This window comes from Macaca nemestrina, chromosome 15, assembly GCF_043159975.1.
Source record: "Macaca nemestrina isolate mMacNem1 chromosome 15, mMacNem.hap1, whole genome shotgun sequence".
Lineage (NCBI taxonomy): Eukaryota > Metazoa > Chordata > Mammalia > Primates > Cercopithecidae > Macaca > Macaca nemestrina.
This window is the reverse complement of record NC_092139.1, coordinates 92,608,195-92,627,514: the sequence shown is the minus strand read 5'-3', so window position 1 is coordinate 92,627,514 and position 19,320 is coordinate 92,608,195. Positions and strand designations below refer to the sequence as shown.

The following is a 19,320-nucleotide window of genomic DNA, read 5'->3' as shown; positions in this document are numbered from 1 at the left end:
GCTGTCCAGCCCCAGGCAGTGTGGCCAAAAACACCAGCAGAGCTCCCCTCCTCCTGCCCACGGGCTGATTGCCCCCAGAACCACTGGGTGGCCCAGCGAGATAAGTCAGGCAGGGGAATTAGGTGGGGGCCTGCCGCCTGCCTTTTTCCATTTTAGAGAAGGCCAGGGTTTGCAGCCTTATGAGAGGCCTGGCTCTTGGAAGAGGGGCTGTAATTACTGATTGGCTTCACCATGCCGGGCAGGGCCCCATGGCAGACTCTCCACAGCATGGAAAACGCCGCTTTCTACTTGAGCTGAGGGTGGGGACTGATAAAGAAAGGTGATGAGTTTCTGTCTGTTTCTAGAAATATTTCCTTGCCAGATGATTCTTTTTTTTTTCTCATCCCAAGGTTAATTAAAGACATCTTAGGTCACTAAAATGACTATTTGAAGAAGAATGTGATAAATTAACACAAGGAAATAATCTTGGGCTTGGTTTATAAATAATCTGGGATTGACTTATAAAATCAAGTCATTTCTATTTTTTTTTTCTTTTATCTGAATTCCTTTCTCTGTTGCCTTGGAAACAAGTCTCCCAAGGGGGATGTTTGGAGTCCTGTGACTTGAGTTCAAGCCTCAGTGATTCCTTCATTTCACACGGTGGGTGTGATGAGAGCCTCTTGAGGATGTTGAGTATCAAGGGTGGACAGGACACGTCCCTGCCACCCACAGGCTTGGGACCGAGAGGGGAAGACTGATGGGTAAACCAAATTACAGCCAGGTAAACTGTGTGATTCAGTGGGGGTTACATAGGCAGGGTGGGAGCTCAGAGGTGCCCCCTGCCCCCATGGACATAAAGAAACGGGGGAGGTGTCTCAGAGGCAGGAGTATCTAAGGTGAGCTGTGGTGGACTAGATGCTGGCCAGGTGAGGACGGGGTGGAAAGGTGTCTTAGCCAGAGGGAACAGCATATGCAAAAGGCTGAACAAGAGATGGCATGGCACATTCCAGGATGAACATCTGTCCAGTTTATCCAGGGTCGAAAGAAGCTGGGGAAACAGGTAATATGTGAGGTTGCAGACACTGTCAAAGTTCAGATCATGCACAATTCCTGGGAGATATCAGAGAGGGCGCCTGCTGCAGATGGACCGTGAGGCCTTAGGGCAGCCCTCGGTCTGGGCCTGTTTCTTTAGTTAAATGGGAAGGTTGGCCTGGGTTGGTCCCTGCTGGTGTCCTGGTTCTGACTGTCTAGGGTCCTGTGATTCATTGGAACAGTAAGATGATAGGAATTATAATAGAAAAACGATTATCCCTTGTGGTCACCATTTATTGAGTATTGTTGTTGTTGTTGTTGTTGTTTTGAGACAGAATCTTGTTCTGTCACCCAGGCTGGAGTGCAGTGGTACGATCTCCGCTCACTGCAACCTCCACCTCCTGGGTTCAAGAGATGCTCCTGCCTCAGGCTCCTGAGTAGCTGGAACTACAGGTGCACACCACTATGTCTGGTTAATTATTGTATTTTTAGTAGAGACGAGGTTTTGCCGTGTTGGTCAGGCTGGTATCGAACTCCTGGCCTCAAGTGATCCACCCGCCTCAGCCTCCGAAAGTGCTGGGATTACAGGTGTGAGCCACTGCGCCCGGCCTTATTGAGTGTTTACTACGTGCCAGGGGCACAAATTATCTCAGTTGTTTTTTTGTCACAACCTTTTGAAGCGGGTGGGCCTCATGCAAGATGAGAAAACCATGACTCAGGTGATGCAGGCCTTACGCGGAAGCCCTGTGCCGTCTGCTACCTTCTGACTGACGGTGTTGCTCCATCTGAAAGAGAGAAAAAAGTAGGTTGAAGCTGAGTTCATGAGCCAGCCCTTCCCACATGTAGTCCTGGGAATTTGTCACCAGGCCAGTTGACAAGAAAGGGAAACTAATGTAGTTGGCAACTGGACAAGCCCTTCTGAAGGCTTTTCCTGACCCTCACAAGAGGCCATGGGGAACAACCCAGATAACTGTAGAGAAATGAGGTGGTGAAGTGCTTTGGGATCAGACAGGTCTGGATTCAAGTCCCAGAGCCCTCTTGCCAGCTCAGTGACCTTGGGCAAGTCCCCCCCCTTTTTTTGTTGTTTTGAGAGGGCGTCTCGCTCTGTCACCCTGGCTGGAGTGCAGTGGCGCGATCTCGGCTCACTGCAACCTCTGCCTCCCAGGTTCAAGCGATTCTCCCACCTCATCCTCCCAGGTAGCTGAGACCATAGGCATGTGCCACTGCGCCCAGCTAATTTTTTGTATTTTTAGTAGAGACAGGGTTTCACCGTGTTAGCCAGGATGGTCTCAAACTCCGACCTTGTGATCCGCCCGCCCCGGCCTCCCAAAGTACTGGGATTACAGGTGTGAGCCACTGCACCTAGCCCAGGGCAAGTCCTTTGGCTCTTTAAACCTCATTGTTCTCTGCAAAATGGGGAACATCACTAACAGGACTTACCCTTAAGGGTTGTTTTGAGGGTTAAATGAGGTGAGATGTGCGAGTAACTATTTCCTAGTATACAGTAAATCCTCCATTAGTGGTTGTTATTTTTTCCACTGTACCACCTTCTTTTTTGTTTGTTTTGTTTTGATATGGAGTCTCGCTCTGTTGCACAGGCTGGAGTGCAGTGGTGCAATCTTGGCTCACTGCAACCTCCGCCTCCTGGGTTCAAGCGATTCTCCTGCCTCAGCCTCCTGAGTAGCTGGGATTATAGGAACCTGCCACCACAGTAGAGATGGGGTTTTGCCATGTTGGCCAGGCTGGTCTTGAACTCCTGACCTCAGGCGATCCGCCCACTTCAGACCCCCAAAGTGTTGGGATTACAGGCGTGAGCCACCGCTCCCAGCCCCACCTTCTTTATTAATATAATATTAGTGTACCTCTTAGTCTAGGATGCATAGTCCTGGAATGTCCAATCTTTTAGGAAGCAGGATGTGAGGAGGGTCATATAAATGGGACCTCCTGCGGGAGATCTGGAAAAAGCTGAAGGTTGTCTTGGAGGTGGAAGAGGAGGGGAAGGCAGTGGTAGGCAGGGATGCCACATGTCCAGAACTCTGAGGGCAAGACTGAACGTGCCCCTACTTTCTGGCCTTTGCACGTGGTGTTCTCGCTTTCAGCCCTCTTGGAATACTCCTATTTATCCTTCAAAACCCCACCCAGATACCCTTCTTTTAATTTTAAGTCTTTAATAAGTGATCATTTCCCTGTTCTTTCCTCAACCTTTGAATTTCTTGGTTGGGGCTCACCCCTCCCTGTTATGTTCCCATAGCATGTTATTCACTTGTTCATCAGAACCCTTGGCAATTGTTCATTTCTTTTCCTATTTCTTTCTTCCACCAGACCAAGGATTCTTGAAATTATACATGTTTGTATTAGACTTTGGGGAGAAAATGGGATAGCCTCAGATTTGAGTTGAACTTTGGGGACACCTTCCACCCTTAATGGCTAAGAATCAGATATACTGAGCTCTTCAGAGACTGTAGGTCCCCTCAAACCCAACACTGAGCTTGCAGAAAGTAACTGTCTGGGGAATGTTTGTTGAATGAATGAATGAATGAATGAATGAATGAATGACATATTCTGATTTCTTCTTCCTCTCTCTCTCTCTCTCTCTGTCTGTCTCTCTCTCTCTCTGTCTCTCTCTCCCCCCCTCCCCCTCCCCCCCCTTCTTCCCTCCCTCCTTCCCTCCCTTCCTCTTGCTCTGCTGCCCAGGCTGGAATACAATGGCATGTTCTCAGCTCATTGCAACCTCCACCTCCCGGGTTCAAGCAATTCTTCTGCCTCAGCCTCCCAAATAGCTATGATTTCAGGTGCCCACCACCACTCCCAGCTAATTTTTACATTTTTAGTAGATATGGGGTTTCACCCTGTCAGCCATGCTGGTCTCAAACTCCTGACCTCAGGGAATCTACCCGCCTCAGCCTCCCAAAGTGTTGGGATTACGGGCATGAGCCACCACACCTAGCCCATTTTCTGATTTCTGAAATCACACGTGCTTGTCTAGAAATGGCGATCTCTGTGCCTCGCCTCACATTGTAGATGAAATTCCCATTTACTTCCTGGATCTCAGCAGCTTCTCCAGCATTTTTTGGATTAATTATGTAAGAAAGAGATGGTTTTCTTTCTTTTTTGATGCCCAAAACATCCCAAGAGTTTCCTGGAGAGAACAGAAGACTTTGCAGAAAAAGTCCTCTGGGGGAGAATGCTTGCGCTGCCCCAGTTTTCAGGAAGTGAAGCTTTTTATAGTCACACTTGCAGACCGCTCTGTACCTAAAGGAAGCCAGGAGGGAACAAGCAGGCATCTGGCTTTGTAGCTTACTTCTGCACCCCTCTCCCCTTTCTGGAAGGAGGCAGAACTGGATGATCCCACCTGCCATTTGGTCTCTGCTTTTCTGGGCGCTTGTCGCCATCCAGACTGATTTGGTGAGGGCCAGGATATATAGCTTGTCACAGGTGTGAGACGGGGCGGGGTGGGGGGTGCCAAACTCCACCACTTAATAGCTGTGTGACCTTGGGTTGGTCATTTCACTTCTCTCTGCTGCAGTTTTTCCATCTGTCAAATGGCAGTGATAATCATATTAATGGTATCAGCCTCCTTTCATTGTTGGGAGGAGCTGATGGTGATGCAGTGTAATGCCTGGCACATAGTAAGTGCTCAGTTAGCAGTGGTGATGGTGGTGATGGTGGTGGTGGTCTTCGGTCAGGTTCCCTAGAAGCAGAGACTGACATGAGGATTCTGGTGCAGTGATTCATTGAGGGAAAGCTCTCAAGCGAAACCCATAAGGAAGAAAGGGCAACAACTGGGGCAGGGGACAAAGCTAAGTACAGATGTGGTTTCAGCTGAGCCCCAGCCTCAGCCCAGTCACATGGGCACCCCCAGAGTGTGAATTGCATCACTGAGTTGGTGGTGCCTTAAGGCAAGGAGACCTGGGTGTTGTGTTCCGTATTGGTCAGTCATTGGCCATGGGCATCTTGGCATAGCCTTCAGTAAGGGCAGTTTCCAGAGGAGGGTGGAGCTCTGAACCTTTTGTAACCAGCATTCATGGCAGCTGAAGGGTGTGTGTGCACCTTCTAGAAAAGGGGATCTTAGTCAGGGGTGGTACCCGCTGCATCGATGAAAATGATGAGTTCAATGACTTCATCCCTGAAAACCAGAGAAGTCAAGTCACTTGCTCACCGTCACACAGCTAGTAAGAGCTATAGCTAGGTCTCCAAACCCTTAATCATGATGCTATACTTATTTAGCAAGGACGGGGTGGGTCTAGAATAAGGGAAGTGAGGTGCTCACATAGGGCACAAAATTGGGGGACATCAAGAAAAGTCACTGATCACTATAAATAATATTTTAATTGTGTTAAAAAAATTAAAATTAATGCAAAAATTTACAATGAGAAAAGAACCAGAACTATAAATAAAAACAGGATTAGTGTTACTTATTTTTTTCCTTTTGCCTCTAGCCCAGCATGGCTTGCCCCACACTGAGCAAGTCCCTTTTTGAACAATTAGGTTCTTACACCTTTTCGTCATTATCTATGTGACTGTGATAAACATTCTTAGAGCAAAACGTTTGTATATTATTATTGTTATTTCCAAAGGAATTCCTGTTTGTGGAACTGGATCACTAACTATAGGGTCAAAAGTTAGACACAGCGCCCCCCTCCCCCTTTTATTATGAAAATGTTCAAACATACAGAAAAATTATATAGGAAAACACCCATCAGCTAGAGTCTATGAAATTTGCTATGTGGCCAGGCGCGGTGGCTCACGCCTGTAATCCCAGCACTTTGGGAGGCTGACGGTGGCAGATCACAAAGTGGGGAGATTGAGACTATCCTGGCTAACACGGTGAAACCCTCCCCCCATGACCAGGTGTCTCACAGGAAACTTAAAAATACAAAAAAATTAGCCGGGTGTGGTGGCGGGCGCCTGTAGTCCCAGCTACTCGGGAGACTGAGGCAGGAGAATGGCATGAACCCAGAAGGCGGAGCTTGCAGCGAGCCAAGATCGCACCACTGCACTCCAGCCTGGATGACAGAGCGAGACTGCATCTCAAAAAAAAAATTTTTTTTTTGCTATGTGTGCTTTATTAAAATGTAGCCATCCATCCATGGCACTTTGTTTTGTTTTGTTTTGTTTTGAGACAGGATCTCACTCTGCTGCTCGGACTGGAGTGCAGTGGTGTGATCACAGCTCACTGCAACCTTAACTACCCAGGCTGAAGCAATCCTTCTACATTAGCCTCCAGAGTAGCTGGGACTACAGGGTTCAAACAATCCTCCCACCTCAGGCTCCCAAAGAGCTGGGATTACAGGTGTGAGCCACAGCACCCAGCACTCCATTTGTGTGTGTGTGCATTTCAAAATAAATTATTGGCTGGGCATGGTGGCTCATGCCTATAATCCCAGCACTTTGAGAGGCTGAGGCGGGCAGATCACGAGGTTAGGAGTTCGAGACCAGCCTGGGCAACATGGTGAAACCCTGTCTCTACTAAAAATCCTAAAAATACAAAAATTAGCCGGGCATGGTGGCGGGCGCCTGTAATCCCAAGCTACTCAGGAGGCTGAGGCAGGAGCATTGCATGAGCCCAGGAGGCAGAGGTTGCAGTGAGCTGAGATCATGCCACTTGCATGTCAGGCTGGGCGATAGAGCGAGACTTTATCTCAAAAAAAAAAAAAAGTATAGACATCAGTACATTTCAGCTGTACATTTCAATATGCATGTCATTTACTGACAAGCCATTATTTTTTAAGACTTTTGATTTAGAGTATTAAATTTCTTACAGGAAATATATACCAGTTTTAATGTCCATCTGCTGTGGGTATATGTGTCTGTTTCACCACAACCTTGACAACACTGGGTATGATCTTTTTAAAGGTGTTTTACTTTCTACTTTGATTTAACATTTTTCCTCCTGAGGACCCCAGTGGATTTCCCATCCCGATGTCCAGATGGTCTGTTAAAAAGCTGTGTGCCATTCCAGCTCTCTAGGTATTTCTGATGTGACTTTCCTGGGACCGGGGGGAGGACTCAGCTCTTTCTCAGGTCTGTTCCTGTTTCCACCCTGGTCTGTTCCTGTTTCCACCCTGGATGTCCCGGGCCTGCGTGGTGAGGGAGCAGGGCCATGAAGAGGACTTCCTGGTGTAGGAGCTCACTATAGGCAATCTGTGTGGGGAAAATGGGCAAACTTTGGAGGCCCACTTTGGATGCCAGAAGTCCTGGGACCTAAGAGGCTGCATGTGATGGAAGGTAGAGCCAGGCACTCATGGCAGTGTGACCTGGCCCTTTGTGTTTCCTCACCTGCACGGTGGGGTAATGCTTCTGGATATATCAACATGAGGTATATAGGCTGCTGCAAGAGCCCCCCACCCCACCTTCGCCTTCAACCTTCAGTTTTCTCATGGACCATGTACCTACTTGCCTCTGGGCACTTGTATCTCTGTGATTTCTATGGGCCAGGAATTTGGGAGCAGTGTGGCTGAGTGACTGTGACTTGGAGTTTCTTACGAGGTTGTACCCAAGATATTGGCCAGTCTACAGTCAGCTAAGAGTTTGACTAGAGATGGAGCATCTGTTTCCATAGTGGCTTACTCACACGGCCGGCATGTGGTGCTAGCTGTTGGCTGGGGGCCTCAGATTCTCTCCATGTGGGTTTCTGTGTGTGACTGCTTGAGCATCCTCACAGCATGGCGACTGGCTTTCCCCAGCATGACCTCAGAGAACAAGGTGGAAACCATGATGCTTTTTATGACCAAGCTTGTCCTACACTGTCACTTCTTCTTCTGTTTTTTTTTTTTTTTTTTGAAATGGCACATCACTCTGTCACCCAGGCTGGAGTGCAGTAGCACGATCTCAGCTCACTGCAAACTCTGCCTCCTCGGTTCAAGTGATTCTCCTGCCTCAGCCTCCCAGGTAGCTGGGATTACAGGTGCCTGCCACCGTGCACAGCTAATTTTTGTAGTTTCAGTAGAGACGGGGCTTCACCATGTTGGCCAGGCTGGTCTTGAACTCCTGACCTCGTGATCCACCCGCCTCGGCCTCCCAAAGTGCTGGGATTACAGACATGAGCCACCAAGCCCGGCCCATCACTTCTTCTTTACTCTGCTAACCACATGGACCAACCTTGATTCATTGTGGGAAGGGACCACACCAGGCTATGGATAAAACAGAGGAAGGATTATTGATGGTCATCTTGGAGGACACCTATCAGGCATAATCTTGGTACATGATTTCACCTCTGTGGATCTCAGTCTTCTCTGTCAAATGGGTTCATGCAAAAAAATTCATTAGTTGATTCCTGTGAATGAATGGTTGGCCAGGCGTGGTGGCTCAAGCCTGTAATCCCAGCACTTTGGGAGGCCGAGATGGGCGGATCACGAATTCAGGAGATCGAGACCATCCTGGCTAACACGGTGAAACCCTGTCTCTACTAAAAAGTACAAAAAACTAGCCAGGCGTGGTGGTGGGCGCCTGTAGTCCCAGTTACTCGGGAGGCTGAGGCAGGAGAATGGCGTAAACCCGGGAGGCGGAGCTTGCAGTGAGCTGAGATCTGGCCACTGCACTCCAGCCTGGGCGACAGAGCGAGACTCCGTCTCAAAAAAAATAAAAATAAAAATAAATAAACAAACAAACAAACAAATAAATAAATATTAGCCACCACTGTCATCCCCTGCTGGGCTCTGAGCCCTCTGTTGTTAATCTCTATGCAGTGCCTGGCTCAGAGTAGGCACCCTCTGAATCTTTATTAAATCAGTGAGTGAAAGAATGAATGAGGCTGGATGCAGTGGCTCATGCTTATAATCCCAGTACTTTGGGAGACTGAGGCAGGTGGATCACTTGAGTCTAGGAGTTCGAGACCAGCCTGGACAACATGGTGAAACCCTGTCTCTACAAAAATAACACACAAAAAAATTAGCTGGGCTAATTTAGCTGGAACTACACATACCTGTAGTCTCAGCTACTCAGGAGGCTGAGGTGGGAGGATCGCTTGAGCCTGGTAGGCCACGGCTGCAGTGAGCTATGATCACGCCACTGCAGTCCAGCCTGGGCAACAGAGTGAGATCCTGTATCCAAAAAAAAAAAAAAAAAAAAGAAGAAGAAGAAAGAAGAGAAAGAGGGAGAGAAAGAGAATGAATAGCTGTAAGGACTAGGAATACATGGAGAAGAAAGAGATCTGTTGGACACATTGCCAGAGAATCCTTTGTGATAAACTTTCTCAAGTGAGGCCCTTTGACCAGTGTCTAGAAAACAAATATTTGTTCAAAACTGAACTGAGGTGGTGGTGGAAAGGACATAGGATGCATTCTGAGCGACCTGGGTTTCAATCGTGTACTTGGTGTCCGAAGAATAAATATTTACAGAGTCCTGACTCTGGGCCAGGTACCATGTCAGACCTGGGAAAACCTGCAGTGGGAGCAGCTCTGGTGCATGCCCTGGCAGCATCCTTGCTGTGTGACCTTGGGCAAGCGAATCTATGTCTCTGAATCTGCATTTCTTTGTCTGTAAAAGTAGTGGGGTTGGGGGGATGTGGATCCCTGCTGGAAAGAGAAACCTCCTTTAACAGGCATGCCTGACCTCCAGGATCCAGCTGCTGCCCACCCGCTTCTTACAACCCCTGACATGTTTGAAGTCTCCAGGCAGAGGACAGAAAACCTGCATGGGTCAGATGAGCGGGGCCAGGCCGAGGGCAGTGGGTGTTAGGGTCTAGTCATACCCCTACGCCTAGTACTCCAGCCCTGTAAGGGTTAAAACCCAGCTAGCTCATGTGACCTGGTGTAAACCATGAATCATTCCCATTGCTCCTAGTGCTGAGCCTGCTGCCCAGGACGGGGCAGATGCTGTGCCCCGGGTTGCCATGGCAACTCCACCTGTACTGAAATACAGCCCGCCTCAGTCCTTCCTGGGGTGACCTCAGGGGCTGTCTCACCTGGCTCAGTGTTGCCTTCCAGAGAGGGAGGGAGAGACAGCTGAAAAGGAGAGAGAGGAGAGAAGCTTAGAGACAAGCAAGTGGAAGTTGAGACACAGGGAGAGGGAGGAGAGCGAGGTTGAGAAATCAACAGAAACAGACCACGAGAGGGAGACAGACTGACAGCCGACCAGAGGTCCCAAGACACTGCCTGTAACCGTAGAGGCAGAAGCCGTTTCCCAGCAGTGCTAACCTTCCCCGGGGCTGCCAGATCTCCGACATACAGGCACACACACACACGTGCACACACATGCACACACGTGCAGCCGCATTTCCTGGTGCGCTTTTGCGGTGAGGGCACAGGGGTGGGTAGGCTGGCAAGCACGTGAAGTTGCCATCAGCCCCGAGGGACCGTGAGCGAGTTGGGACTTGGGGGAGAAAAAAATGGGGGCGGACGTCAGCTCCCTGGGCGGCCACCGCCACCGCCTCCGCCTCCCCGAGGCCCCTCCTGCATTCCTGGGCAGCGAAGCCCCTCGCTAAGACGGGGGCTGATGTCATCCCGGGCTGCTCAGCCAGGGGACCCGGGGGCCCTGGCGGCTGCCTCCGGAAGTGAGCTAGCCGCCTGCCGGCCGACAGGTTTGGAATCTCCAGCCAAAGGACAGAAAACCTGCATGGGTCAGGTGAGCGGGGTCTGGCCGAGGGCAGCCGGGCAGGGGGCAGCAGGGCGCGGCAGCTTGCCCACCGGAACCTTCCAGGGTGCACCTCAGGGGGGCTGCCTACCTGAAGGGAAGTGAGGACAAGGGTGCCCAAGGCCGCCCCCTCCACCCACCCCCACCCCCCGCCTTTCGGGGACCGTCACGCCCTGGAGTGAGTGCAGCCGGCTTGTTCCTCAAAGCTCCTTGTCTCCGCCGATCAGCTGGGTGAGCCCTGGAACTGGAACCTGGACTGCCCAGTGTGTTGACTTTACAACTCCGCTGGGGTGGACTCGCAGCCTGGCACTTAGCTGCCTCTTAATTCTGAGCGGCATCCGTGGATGCAGCCGGCTGCTGGCTCGGGGATGTTTACTTACCCTTGGTTTGCCTGAAGAGAGCTGCTGTTTTTAAATTTTTTTCCTCCAAGCAAGCCCAGAACTTCCATGAGCAAAAGAGTCAGAAGAGGGGAGAGGACACTGGCGTTTTAATTGCTCTCGCCCTCCCTAACCTCCTCCTTCCCTCTCCTCCTGGCTGGCCCCATGGATTACCTGGGAGATAAACTCACAGTGGCTCAGACCCACATGACCCAGTGGATGGGCACCGTGAGGAGGTCCTTCCAGGAAGCCCTCAATTTGGTGACCACCACGGTGGGCCATGAACGGACGAGTGCAGAGTCGGGCAGCCGGACCCCCTTCAAGCGTACCTCTTCCTTCCGACACCTGGCTTCCCGGAGTCGGGAATCCTTCCGCCGCTTCTCCGCTCGCAGCCAACAGAGATTTTCTTCACTGAGGAAAAGGCACACAGATTCGGAGCCGCCAGATATTGTAAGCTTATTATGTTTTAAAAAATATTAAAACAACACTGAGAGCTCCTCCCCTCCAGTCCTCCCAGGGAGGGGGTCTCAGACATCAAACCCGGGAAGTTACTGCTCCCAGAATAGTTGTCAGTCAAAGCCCAGGCACTTCCTGTCCCCTGTACCTGGGAAAGAGGCACGTAGCAATAATTCCTCTCTCTCCCGAAGTCGGTCAGGAAATTTTTGCTGGATTCGACGTCTGTGTGGACAGGGCCAGCGCATGAGTTTGGCTGAATTTGCCGGTTGATTTATGTTTAAGTGTGAACACCCCAGCTCCCGACACGAAAGCTCATCCTTCCCCCTATTTTTAGGGTGGATTAGTGGCACCTGCCTCATCTCCTTTCACCCTCCTAGGAAGCACAAGTGGCCATGTCATGTGCACGCTGAGTTGTAGTTTTTGTCGTTCTACCGAGCTTTTGTTGAATTGCCGAGGAAAGGGCCTTAGGAGACCGAGATGGTGCGCGAATTTGCCCGCTGGCCGTGAACCTGGGGCTTGGTGTGAGTGGGCCAGGGCGGCAGGCCTTTATTTCTTACTCAGGCAGACTCAGGAGGGCTTGGATTGGGACAGCAGGGTGGAATGACAGCTAATGATGAAAACCTCGGCCTGTGTCCTGCTGGGGGACAGTGCAGAAACAATCATAAGGTCCTTATGGTGATTCGGAGAGGTGGGATTGGGCCCAGAGAGCGAAAGTGCCTACCATGGGGAAGCACAGTGAGCGAGTGGCAGAGCCAGGTCTGGAACCCCAGGCTCTGACCTCCCCATTCACGGCTCTTTCCAGTCCAGCTCCCGGCAGATGTTCTCCCCAGACCCTCCCGATTACTTCAGGGCTGCCCACATCACTGACCAAGCGTGAGCCTAAAGAGAGGGCCTGCCATTTTCACATAGGAGACTTCTACCACCTGACTGTGTTGGCCCAGTTTGTGGGAGCACCTGAGGACAGGCGAAGGGCTAAGCCAGCCCCTTTTTCTGGGTTCCTCCTAGCCAGGAGTGCTGTAGTCATTAAGGGACTCAGCATTTAGGGAGGAGCCCTGAGCTGGCCCTCCTTTCACTCGAGGTGGCAGGGCTCACAGCTGCCCTGCCAGGTGCAGGGGCTCAGTATCCCCTCTGCTGGTCCAGAGGTGTGGTGACTCACCCCAGGCCACACAGCAGCTGGAGCAGGCAAGTGCAAATGCAAGGCAGGAGCCGAGCACTTGGGCATGACATGTGTCTCGTTCACAGGACGTCTCCTTCACAGTGGGTCTGTGCTCCTTTGTGGCCTTGGACAAATTAGTGGGGCTTAAATTTACGAGACAGATTCCCCAACCTCTGAAAGGTGTGACTTGGCACAGGGAAAGAAGGCCCCTCATTCATTCTGTCTCCCTCTGTGTGTATCTCTGTCTCTGTGAGGTGTCTCTCTGCCTTGCTCTGTCTCTGTTGGTTTCTCTGTAAGTCCTGTTCTCTCTCAGGGTAGGGGGTTGGTGACAGGCAGGCTCTGTTGGTATCCCTCTTTCTCCACCCTGGGGAGTGGTGTGACCATGGGCATTGGCCTGAATCCCCTAGGCCTCTTCCTGTGTTACAGGTTGGTGCCACCGGAGCAGCTGCCTCTCCAGCTGGTTGAATAAATGAAGTTGGGTGGTGCAGAGCCATTCTCTGTTGCATTGGGATGCCACCAAGAGTGTAAATACATGCTAAATACATTCAAGCTTCAGGCTCCTTCCCATGTAGCCACACTACTGTGTGGCAGGCACCAGCTGGCCTTGGCCTTGACAGCTTGAATCAGACTCCTGGCTGAGGAGCCCTGACCCATTCTTAAGCCTCAGTTTCTTCCTGTGTCCAATGAGGAGAACCAAGTGCTAGGTATGAGATTGAAGCAAGCCCCCGGCACAGTGCCAGGCACACAGTAGCTGCACACTTGTGAGTGCCCTCTCTCTGTTGCTTGCCTAGACACTGCCTGAGCAGGATAAAGGCAGAGTTGGGATAGGAACACGTGCAGTCTTGAAGAGAAGTCAACGAAACGCAAGGCCAAGGACCCCCTGCCTGGGGTTGAGTCCTGGCTGTGCCGCGTCCCAGCTGTGTGACCTTGGGCAGACTCCTTCCCTCTCTGTGCCTTGATTTCCTCCTCTGTGAAATGGGGATGATCGTGCATTGATGTGCTGGTAAATGCGTGGTGGGCGTGGCTGTTCTTAGCTTGTGGTGCTTAAAAATTAGTTCTTGCAGCAACCAAACCTTTCCTCTCAAACCGTCCCTTCAAAGATTTTCAATGAGGTGGAAAACCCACATACGCCCTTTTTACTCAGGGACTTCACTTAAATATTCATTTTATGGGAAGAAACTTTTTAAAGCCACAGACAATGACTTAAGAGTTTGGGACAACAGCAGTATCCGTGGCTGGGGCTGGGAGGGGGCAGGATTTTAGTCTTTCCGACCTTGTACGTGATTTATCTAAATAATCCATTCATTTCATCCTGGTTCCTGCCTCCGGCTTGTATTTACTCAGAGCAGTGTAGAAGAATCTATTGCGGGCATAAAACAACCCTCAAAGGCGTGCCCTGAAATGTTTTCTAAAGCCAGCCTTGAAGTAATTTGCTAATGGCCTGCCTGCCTCTGTGTCCAAGGGATAAAAGGGGGAAAGAGGGAAAACAAATGCTTTGTCTCTGAGCCACAAAGGCAGGAAGAGGCACGTTTGTGCTGCAGTCCCGTGTGAGCCTGAGAAACATGCCTGGTACGCCAGGTTTAGCCGAGGAGACAAGGTGGACTCCAGTTAGAGGCCAGACAGAAAATTCCAGAACCCAGGAACAATGGCAATGGCACAGGGGCCAAGACTGCAATAAAAGTGGGAGGTGGGGGGGTGTCTGAGGCCACGGGGTGCCGCCCCAAGAGGGCTTTGGAGTCAGACAGACTTGGGCCTGAGTCTCAACTCACCACCACGTGCAAACTGAGTGACCCTGGGCAACTTAAATCACCTCTTTCAGCCTCAGTGCCCTCATCTGAAACATGGAGATTCAGCCGGGACTTGTCTGGTGGGTGGTTCAGTGGGACAGAGTAGACTAAGAGCCAGCACAGTCCTGGCATGCAGGAGGTGCTGAATAAATGTTCTTTCCATGTTGCCTTTTGGGGGGCTCAGACTGTAACGTGAGTCCTACCTTCCTAGAAGGCTAGACTGGTGCCTTAGGGAAGCAGAGTAAGAACCTAATCGACCTGTATTTGTATTTACTGTGTGCAGGGCTCCATGCTAAGCATCAGGTGCATATAATTTGTGTGTCTTCATTAATTCACTCTTTTTTTTCTTTCAACCAGTATTTTTATTTATTTATTTATTTATTTAGAGACAGAACCTCAGTTTGTCACCCAGGCTGGAGTGCAGTGGCACAATCTCGGCTCACTGCAACCTCTGCCTCCCAGGTTCAAGTGATTCTCCTGCCTCAGCCTCCCCAGTAGCTGGGATTACAGGCGCCCACCACCACACCGGCTAATTTTTGTATTTTTGGTAGAGACAGGGTTTCACCATGATGACCAGGCTGGTCTCCAACTCCTGACCTCAAGTGATCTGCCTGCTTCAGCCTCCTAAAGTGCTAGGATTATAGGCGTGAGCCACTGCGCCCAGCCTATTTTTATTTATTTATTTTGAAGACAAGGTCTTGCCCTGTCACTGGGGCTGGAGTGCAGTGGCATGATCCTAGCTCACCACAGCCTCTATCCTCTGGGTTCAAGCCATCCTTTTGTCTCTGGAGTAGCTGGGACTACAGGTTTGTGCCACCACACCCAGCCATTTTTTTTTCTTCTGTGTAGCAACAGGATCCTGCTCTGTCGCCCAGGCTGGTCTTGAGCTCCTGGCCTCAAGTGATCCTCCCACCTCAGCCTCCCAAAGTGCAGGGATTGCAAGCATGAGCCACTGTACCCCGCCCCCTCCACCAGTATGTATGTATGTATATATGTATGCATGTATGTATGTACTCTGTTGCCTGGGCTGGAGTGCAGTGGTGTAGTTTTGGCTCACCGCAACCTCCGCCTCCCCGGTTCAAGCAATTCTTCTGCCTCAGCCTTCTGAGTAGCTGGGACTACAGGCACCCACCACCACGCCCGGCTAATTTTTGTATTTTCAGTAGAGACAGAGTTTCACCGTGTTGCCCAGGCTGGTCTCAAACTCCGGCCTCAGGTGATCCACCCACCTCGGCCTCCCAAACTGCTGGGATTACAGGTGTGAGCCACCACACCTGGCCCCCTCCACCAGTATTTACTGAGTACCTACCACAACCCTGGTGCAGGAGAAATAGCTGTGAGCGAAAGAGACAAAACTCCTGCCTTCACAGAGCTGTCTTCTAGTGAGGCTGATAACAAAACACATCAGAATGTAAATGTGTCATATATGTGCTGCAAATGAGGGAACTACCTTAAAATATCAAGGGTCTGTAACCTCAAACTATTGCTGTATATCAGAGTTTCTCAGCCTCAGCTCTAATGATATCTTGGGCTACATAATTCTTTATGGCTGTGGGGGTAAGGGGTAGAGTCTGTGCATTGTAAGCTTTTCCCTGGTTCCTACCCACTAGAAGCCAGTAGCATCCCACAGTTGTGACAACCAAAAATATCTCCAGGCATTGCCAAGTCCCTTTGGGGCAGAATCACAATGCCCCTCCCAGCCCCCATCCAGGTTTGAGAACACTGCTGTATATAATGTAGTGTGGGGCACAACAATTGTAGCTGGGGTATTCTCCCAATGACTTAAATATGGGGAGGAGGGCAGGGATCCCACATCCATTGAGCCTCTCCTACTTGCCGGGAACCACACAGCTGCCCCTATGGGTATAGCACCATACTTTGCGAATGGAGAAATCTGAAGTACAGAGAGGGGAAGTCACAGGCCTGGGGCCACACAGCTGGGGATCTGTGAAGTGGGGACTCCATCCAGCATGTGTCGGCCTTGCTGGGAGCATGACCACGCCCTGCACTGGGGATTCACTATTAAACGTCGGCCCCAGAGCTGAGCATTCAGTCCTCCAGCCCAAGGCTGAGTGGGAGTATTTGCTTCTGTGTTAATTATGGACTGGAATGGAGGCTTAAAATATTCAGCAGGGCTCAGCATCTCCCCCCACCAAACACACACACACACACACACACACACACACACACACACACACACACACAGCTTTAGCAAGTGGGGGAGAATTGAAAGGAAAGGATGTATAGGACTCCTGCCTTTGGAAGCCCCATTTAATCCCCATCTCCATCAGTGTTCTCTCTGTACTGGGGTCCTCTGGCTCTGTAACAAATTATCACAAACGTGGTGGCTTAAAGTAACATAACTTCATCTCTCACAGTTCTGGAGTCCAGAAGTCCAAAATCAAAATGTCAGCAGTCGGCCGGGTGTGGTGGCTCACGCCTGTAATCCCAGCACTTTGGAAGGCCAAGGCGGGCGGATCACCTGAGGTCAGGAGTTTGAGACCAGCCTGGCCAACGTGGCGAAACCCCGTCTCTACTAAAAATACAAAACTAGTTGGGTGTGGTGGCGCATGCCTGTAATCCCAGCTACTCAGGAGGCTGAGGCAGGTGAATTGCTTGAATCCAGGAGGCGGAGGTTGCGGTGAGCCGAGATGGCACCATTGCACTCCAGCCTGGGCAACAAGAGTGAAACTTTGTCTCAAAAAAAAAAAAAAAAAAAAAATGTCAGCAGTTGACTCCTCCCTCCAGAGGCTTTAGGGAAGCATCTTTTTTTTTTTTTTTTTTTTTCTCACCTCTTCCAGCTTCTGGTGGCTCCAGGCATTCTTTGACTTGTGGCCATGCCACCCCAATCTCTGCCTCTCTCTTCATGTCACTATCTCCTCTGTCGCCTCCTCTCCTGTCTCTCTGATGAGGACACTTGTGCCTGAACATAGGAGCCTCCTGGATTATCTAGGATAATCTCATCTGGAGACCTGCAACTTCATTTCATCTGCAAAGGCCCTTTTTCCAAGTGAGGTCACATTTGCAGTTTCTGGGGGCTAGGATGCAAACATAACTTTTGTTTTTTGTTTTTTGTTTGGGACAGGGCCTCCTGTCACTCAGGCTGGAGTGTACTGGTGCAATCACGGCTCACTACAGCCTCAACTTCCCAGGCTCAGGTGACCCTCCCACCTCAACCTCCCAAGTAGCTGGGACTACAGGTGTACACCACCACACCTAGCTAATTTTTTTGTATTTTTATTTTTATTTTTTTTTATTTTTTTTATTTTTTGAGACGGAGTCTCGCTCTGTCGCCCAGCCTGGAGTGCAGTGGCCGGATCTCGGCTCACTGCAAGCTCCGCCTCCCGGGTTTACGCCATTCTCCTGCCTCAGCCTCCCGAGTAGCTGGGACTACAGACGCTCGCCACCTCGCCCGGCTATTTTTTTGTATTTTTTTACTAGAGACGGGGTTTCACCGTGTTAGCCAGGATGGTCTCGATCTCCTGACCTCGTGATCCGCCCGTCTCGGCCTCCCAAAGTGCTGGGATTACAGGCTTGAGCCACCGCGCCCGGCCTTTTTTGTATTTTTAATAGAGACAGAGTTTTACCTTGTTGCCCAAGCTAGTCTCAAGGGATCTACCTACTTCAGCCTCCCAAAGTGCTGGGATTACAGACGTGAGCCACTGCGTCCAGCCGACATATCCTTTTAGGGGCCACTGTTCAACTCCCCACACACTCCCCACAGCTTACACTGTGGCCCCTCCCATCCAGTCCATTCTCTCCCCAACAGCCCAAGAGATCAAGTCATTCCCCTGCCTCACTCCAGACTTAGATGCCCAGTTTTCCTGTGCGACCTGGCCCCGCCTCCCTGCTGACATCAGCTCTACCTCTGTCCTTTATGCCCACTCTGCCCTTGCCACTCTGACCTCCTGCTCTTTGCCAGTTACCCCCTGCTCCTTCCAGACCTCAGGACTTTGCCATCACCATTCCCTCTGCCTGAAATGCCCTTGCCCTCTCTTCACCTCTTCAGAGAGGCTTCCCGATGTTCCAGGCTGTGGTGAACCCTCTGCATTTCCCTGCATCCATCCTTCTTCATTTCTTCTTGGGACCTATCTCAGTCTGTACTTATTTCATTTCACTTGTTCCCTGGTTTATTCTCTGACTCCTCCACTAGGAGGTAAGGTCCACGAGGGCCAGGGCTTTGGCTGTCCTGGTTCACCTTGATATTGCCAGTACCCGAAACAGTGGCTAGGAGCTCACAGAGTATCTGCCTTCCAGAAATCCACTGTCGTTCATTCTTATATCCACCCTGGGACACCATCTCCATATTATACATGGGTAAACTGAGGCCTGGAGAGGATAAGTGACACAGCCCCGGTGTACACCTCCTAAGAGATGACAAGTGTATGGCCACACCATCCTGAATGATCTCAGAGTTGATGCCAGGATTCTAGTCCAGGGAGGTCTGGAGTTCTTTCCCTGTAGAGGGCAGGATGGAAAATCTGAAGTATAATGATAATAAAAACCAGTCACTCATTCATTAGGAACTTTTAATTGAGTACCTCTTTTGTATCAGATACGGTGCTCGGTAGAGCAAGAAACAGGCAGGGCCTTTGCCCTCACGGGACTCATAGGAGCCGGGAGACACATTAAACAACTAAGTAAACCAATGAATGAACAAAGAAAGTACTCTCAGATAATGGTGAGGGCTCTGAAGAAAATGTAACAGGGCATGGGGACCCATGGGAGTGGATTTTAGGAAGAGTGGTCAGGAAAGTCTTCTCAGGAGGTGACATTGGAGCAGAGACCTGCATGAATGAGGGGATGAGCCCCAGAAAGTTTGGAGGGACATGGGGACAGCAGGAAAAGCAGTGCAAAGGCCCTGAGGCAGGTTCGTGCCCGGTGTGTTTGAGGTGCAGCAAGGAGCCCAGAGCGGCTGGAGCAGCACAAGTCAGTGGGAGAGGGTAGAAGTGAGCTCAGA

The 19,320-nt window shown here is 50.6% G+C and overlaps 1 protein-coding gene and 1 long non-coding RNA gene across 12 annotated transcripts in view; one reads left to right on the top strand and one right to left on the bottom strand.

Annotated features, from left to right (window-relative positions):
• Positions 1-19,320, top strand: part of LOC105495698 (KIAA1671 ortholog) — a 248,906-nt gene that overhangs the window by 155,870 nt on the left and 73,716 nt on the right. The window contains exon 1 of one of the 8 annotated variants that reach the window (XM_071080297.1): positions 9,088-11,411. The exons of the other annotated variants lie outside the window; for them this stretch is intronic. Within the exon in view, the coding sequence (XP_070936398.1) occupies positions 11,127-11,411 (285 nt within the window). The 5' untranslated portion in view covers positions 9,088-11,126. Of the gene's footprint in view, positions 1-9,087; positions 11,412-19,320 lie in introns of those variants that run through there. 8 annotated transcript variants of the gene reach the window in all.
• LOC139358699 (uncharacterized) lies at positions 1,285-11,369 on the bottom strand. Of its 4 annotated transcripts, none has more exons than XR_011614007.1 (4): positions 11,291-11,369; positions 9,917-9,956; positions 7,586-9,053; positions 1,285-1,796 (listed from the first exon to the last, which is right to left on the bottom strand). It is a non-coding gene; the product is annotated as an uncharacterized lncRNA (long non-coding RNA). The 4 variants fall into 4 exon arrangements; XR_011614009.1 differs by lacking the exon at positions 1,285-1,796 and adding an exon at positions 3,692-7,155; XR_011614008.1 differs by lacking the exon at positions 1,285-1,796 and having other exon boundaries at positions 3,692-7,703; positions 8,936-9,053.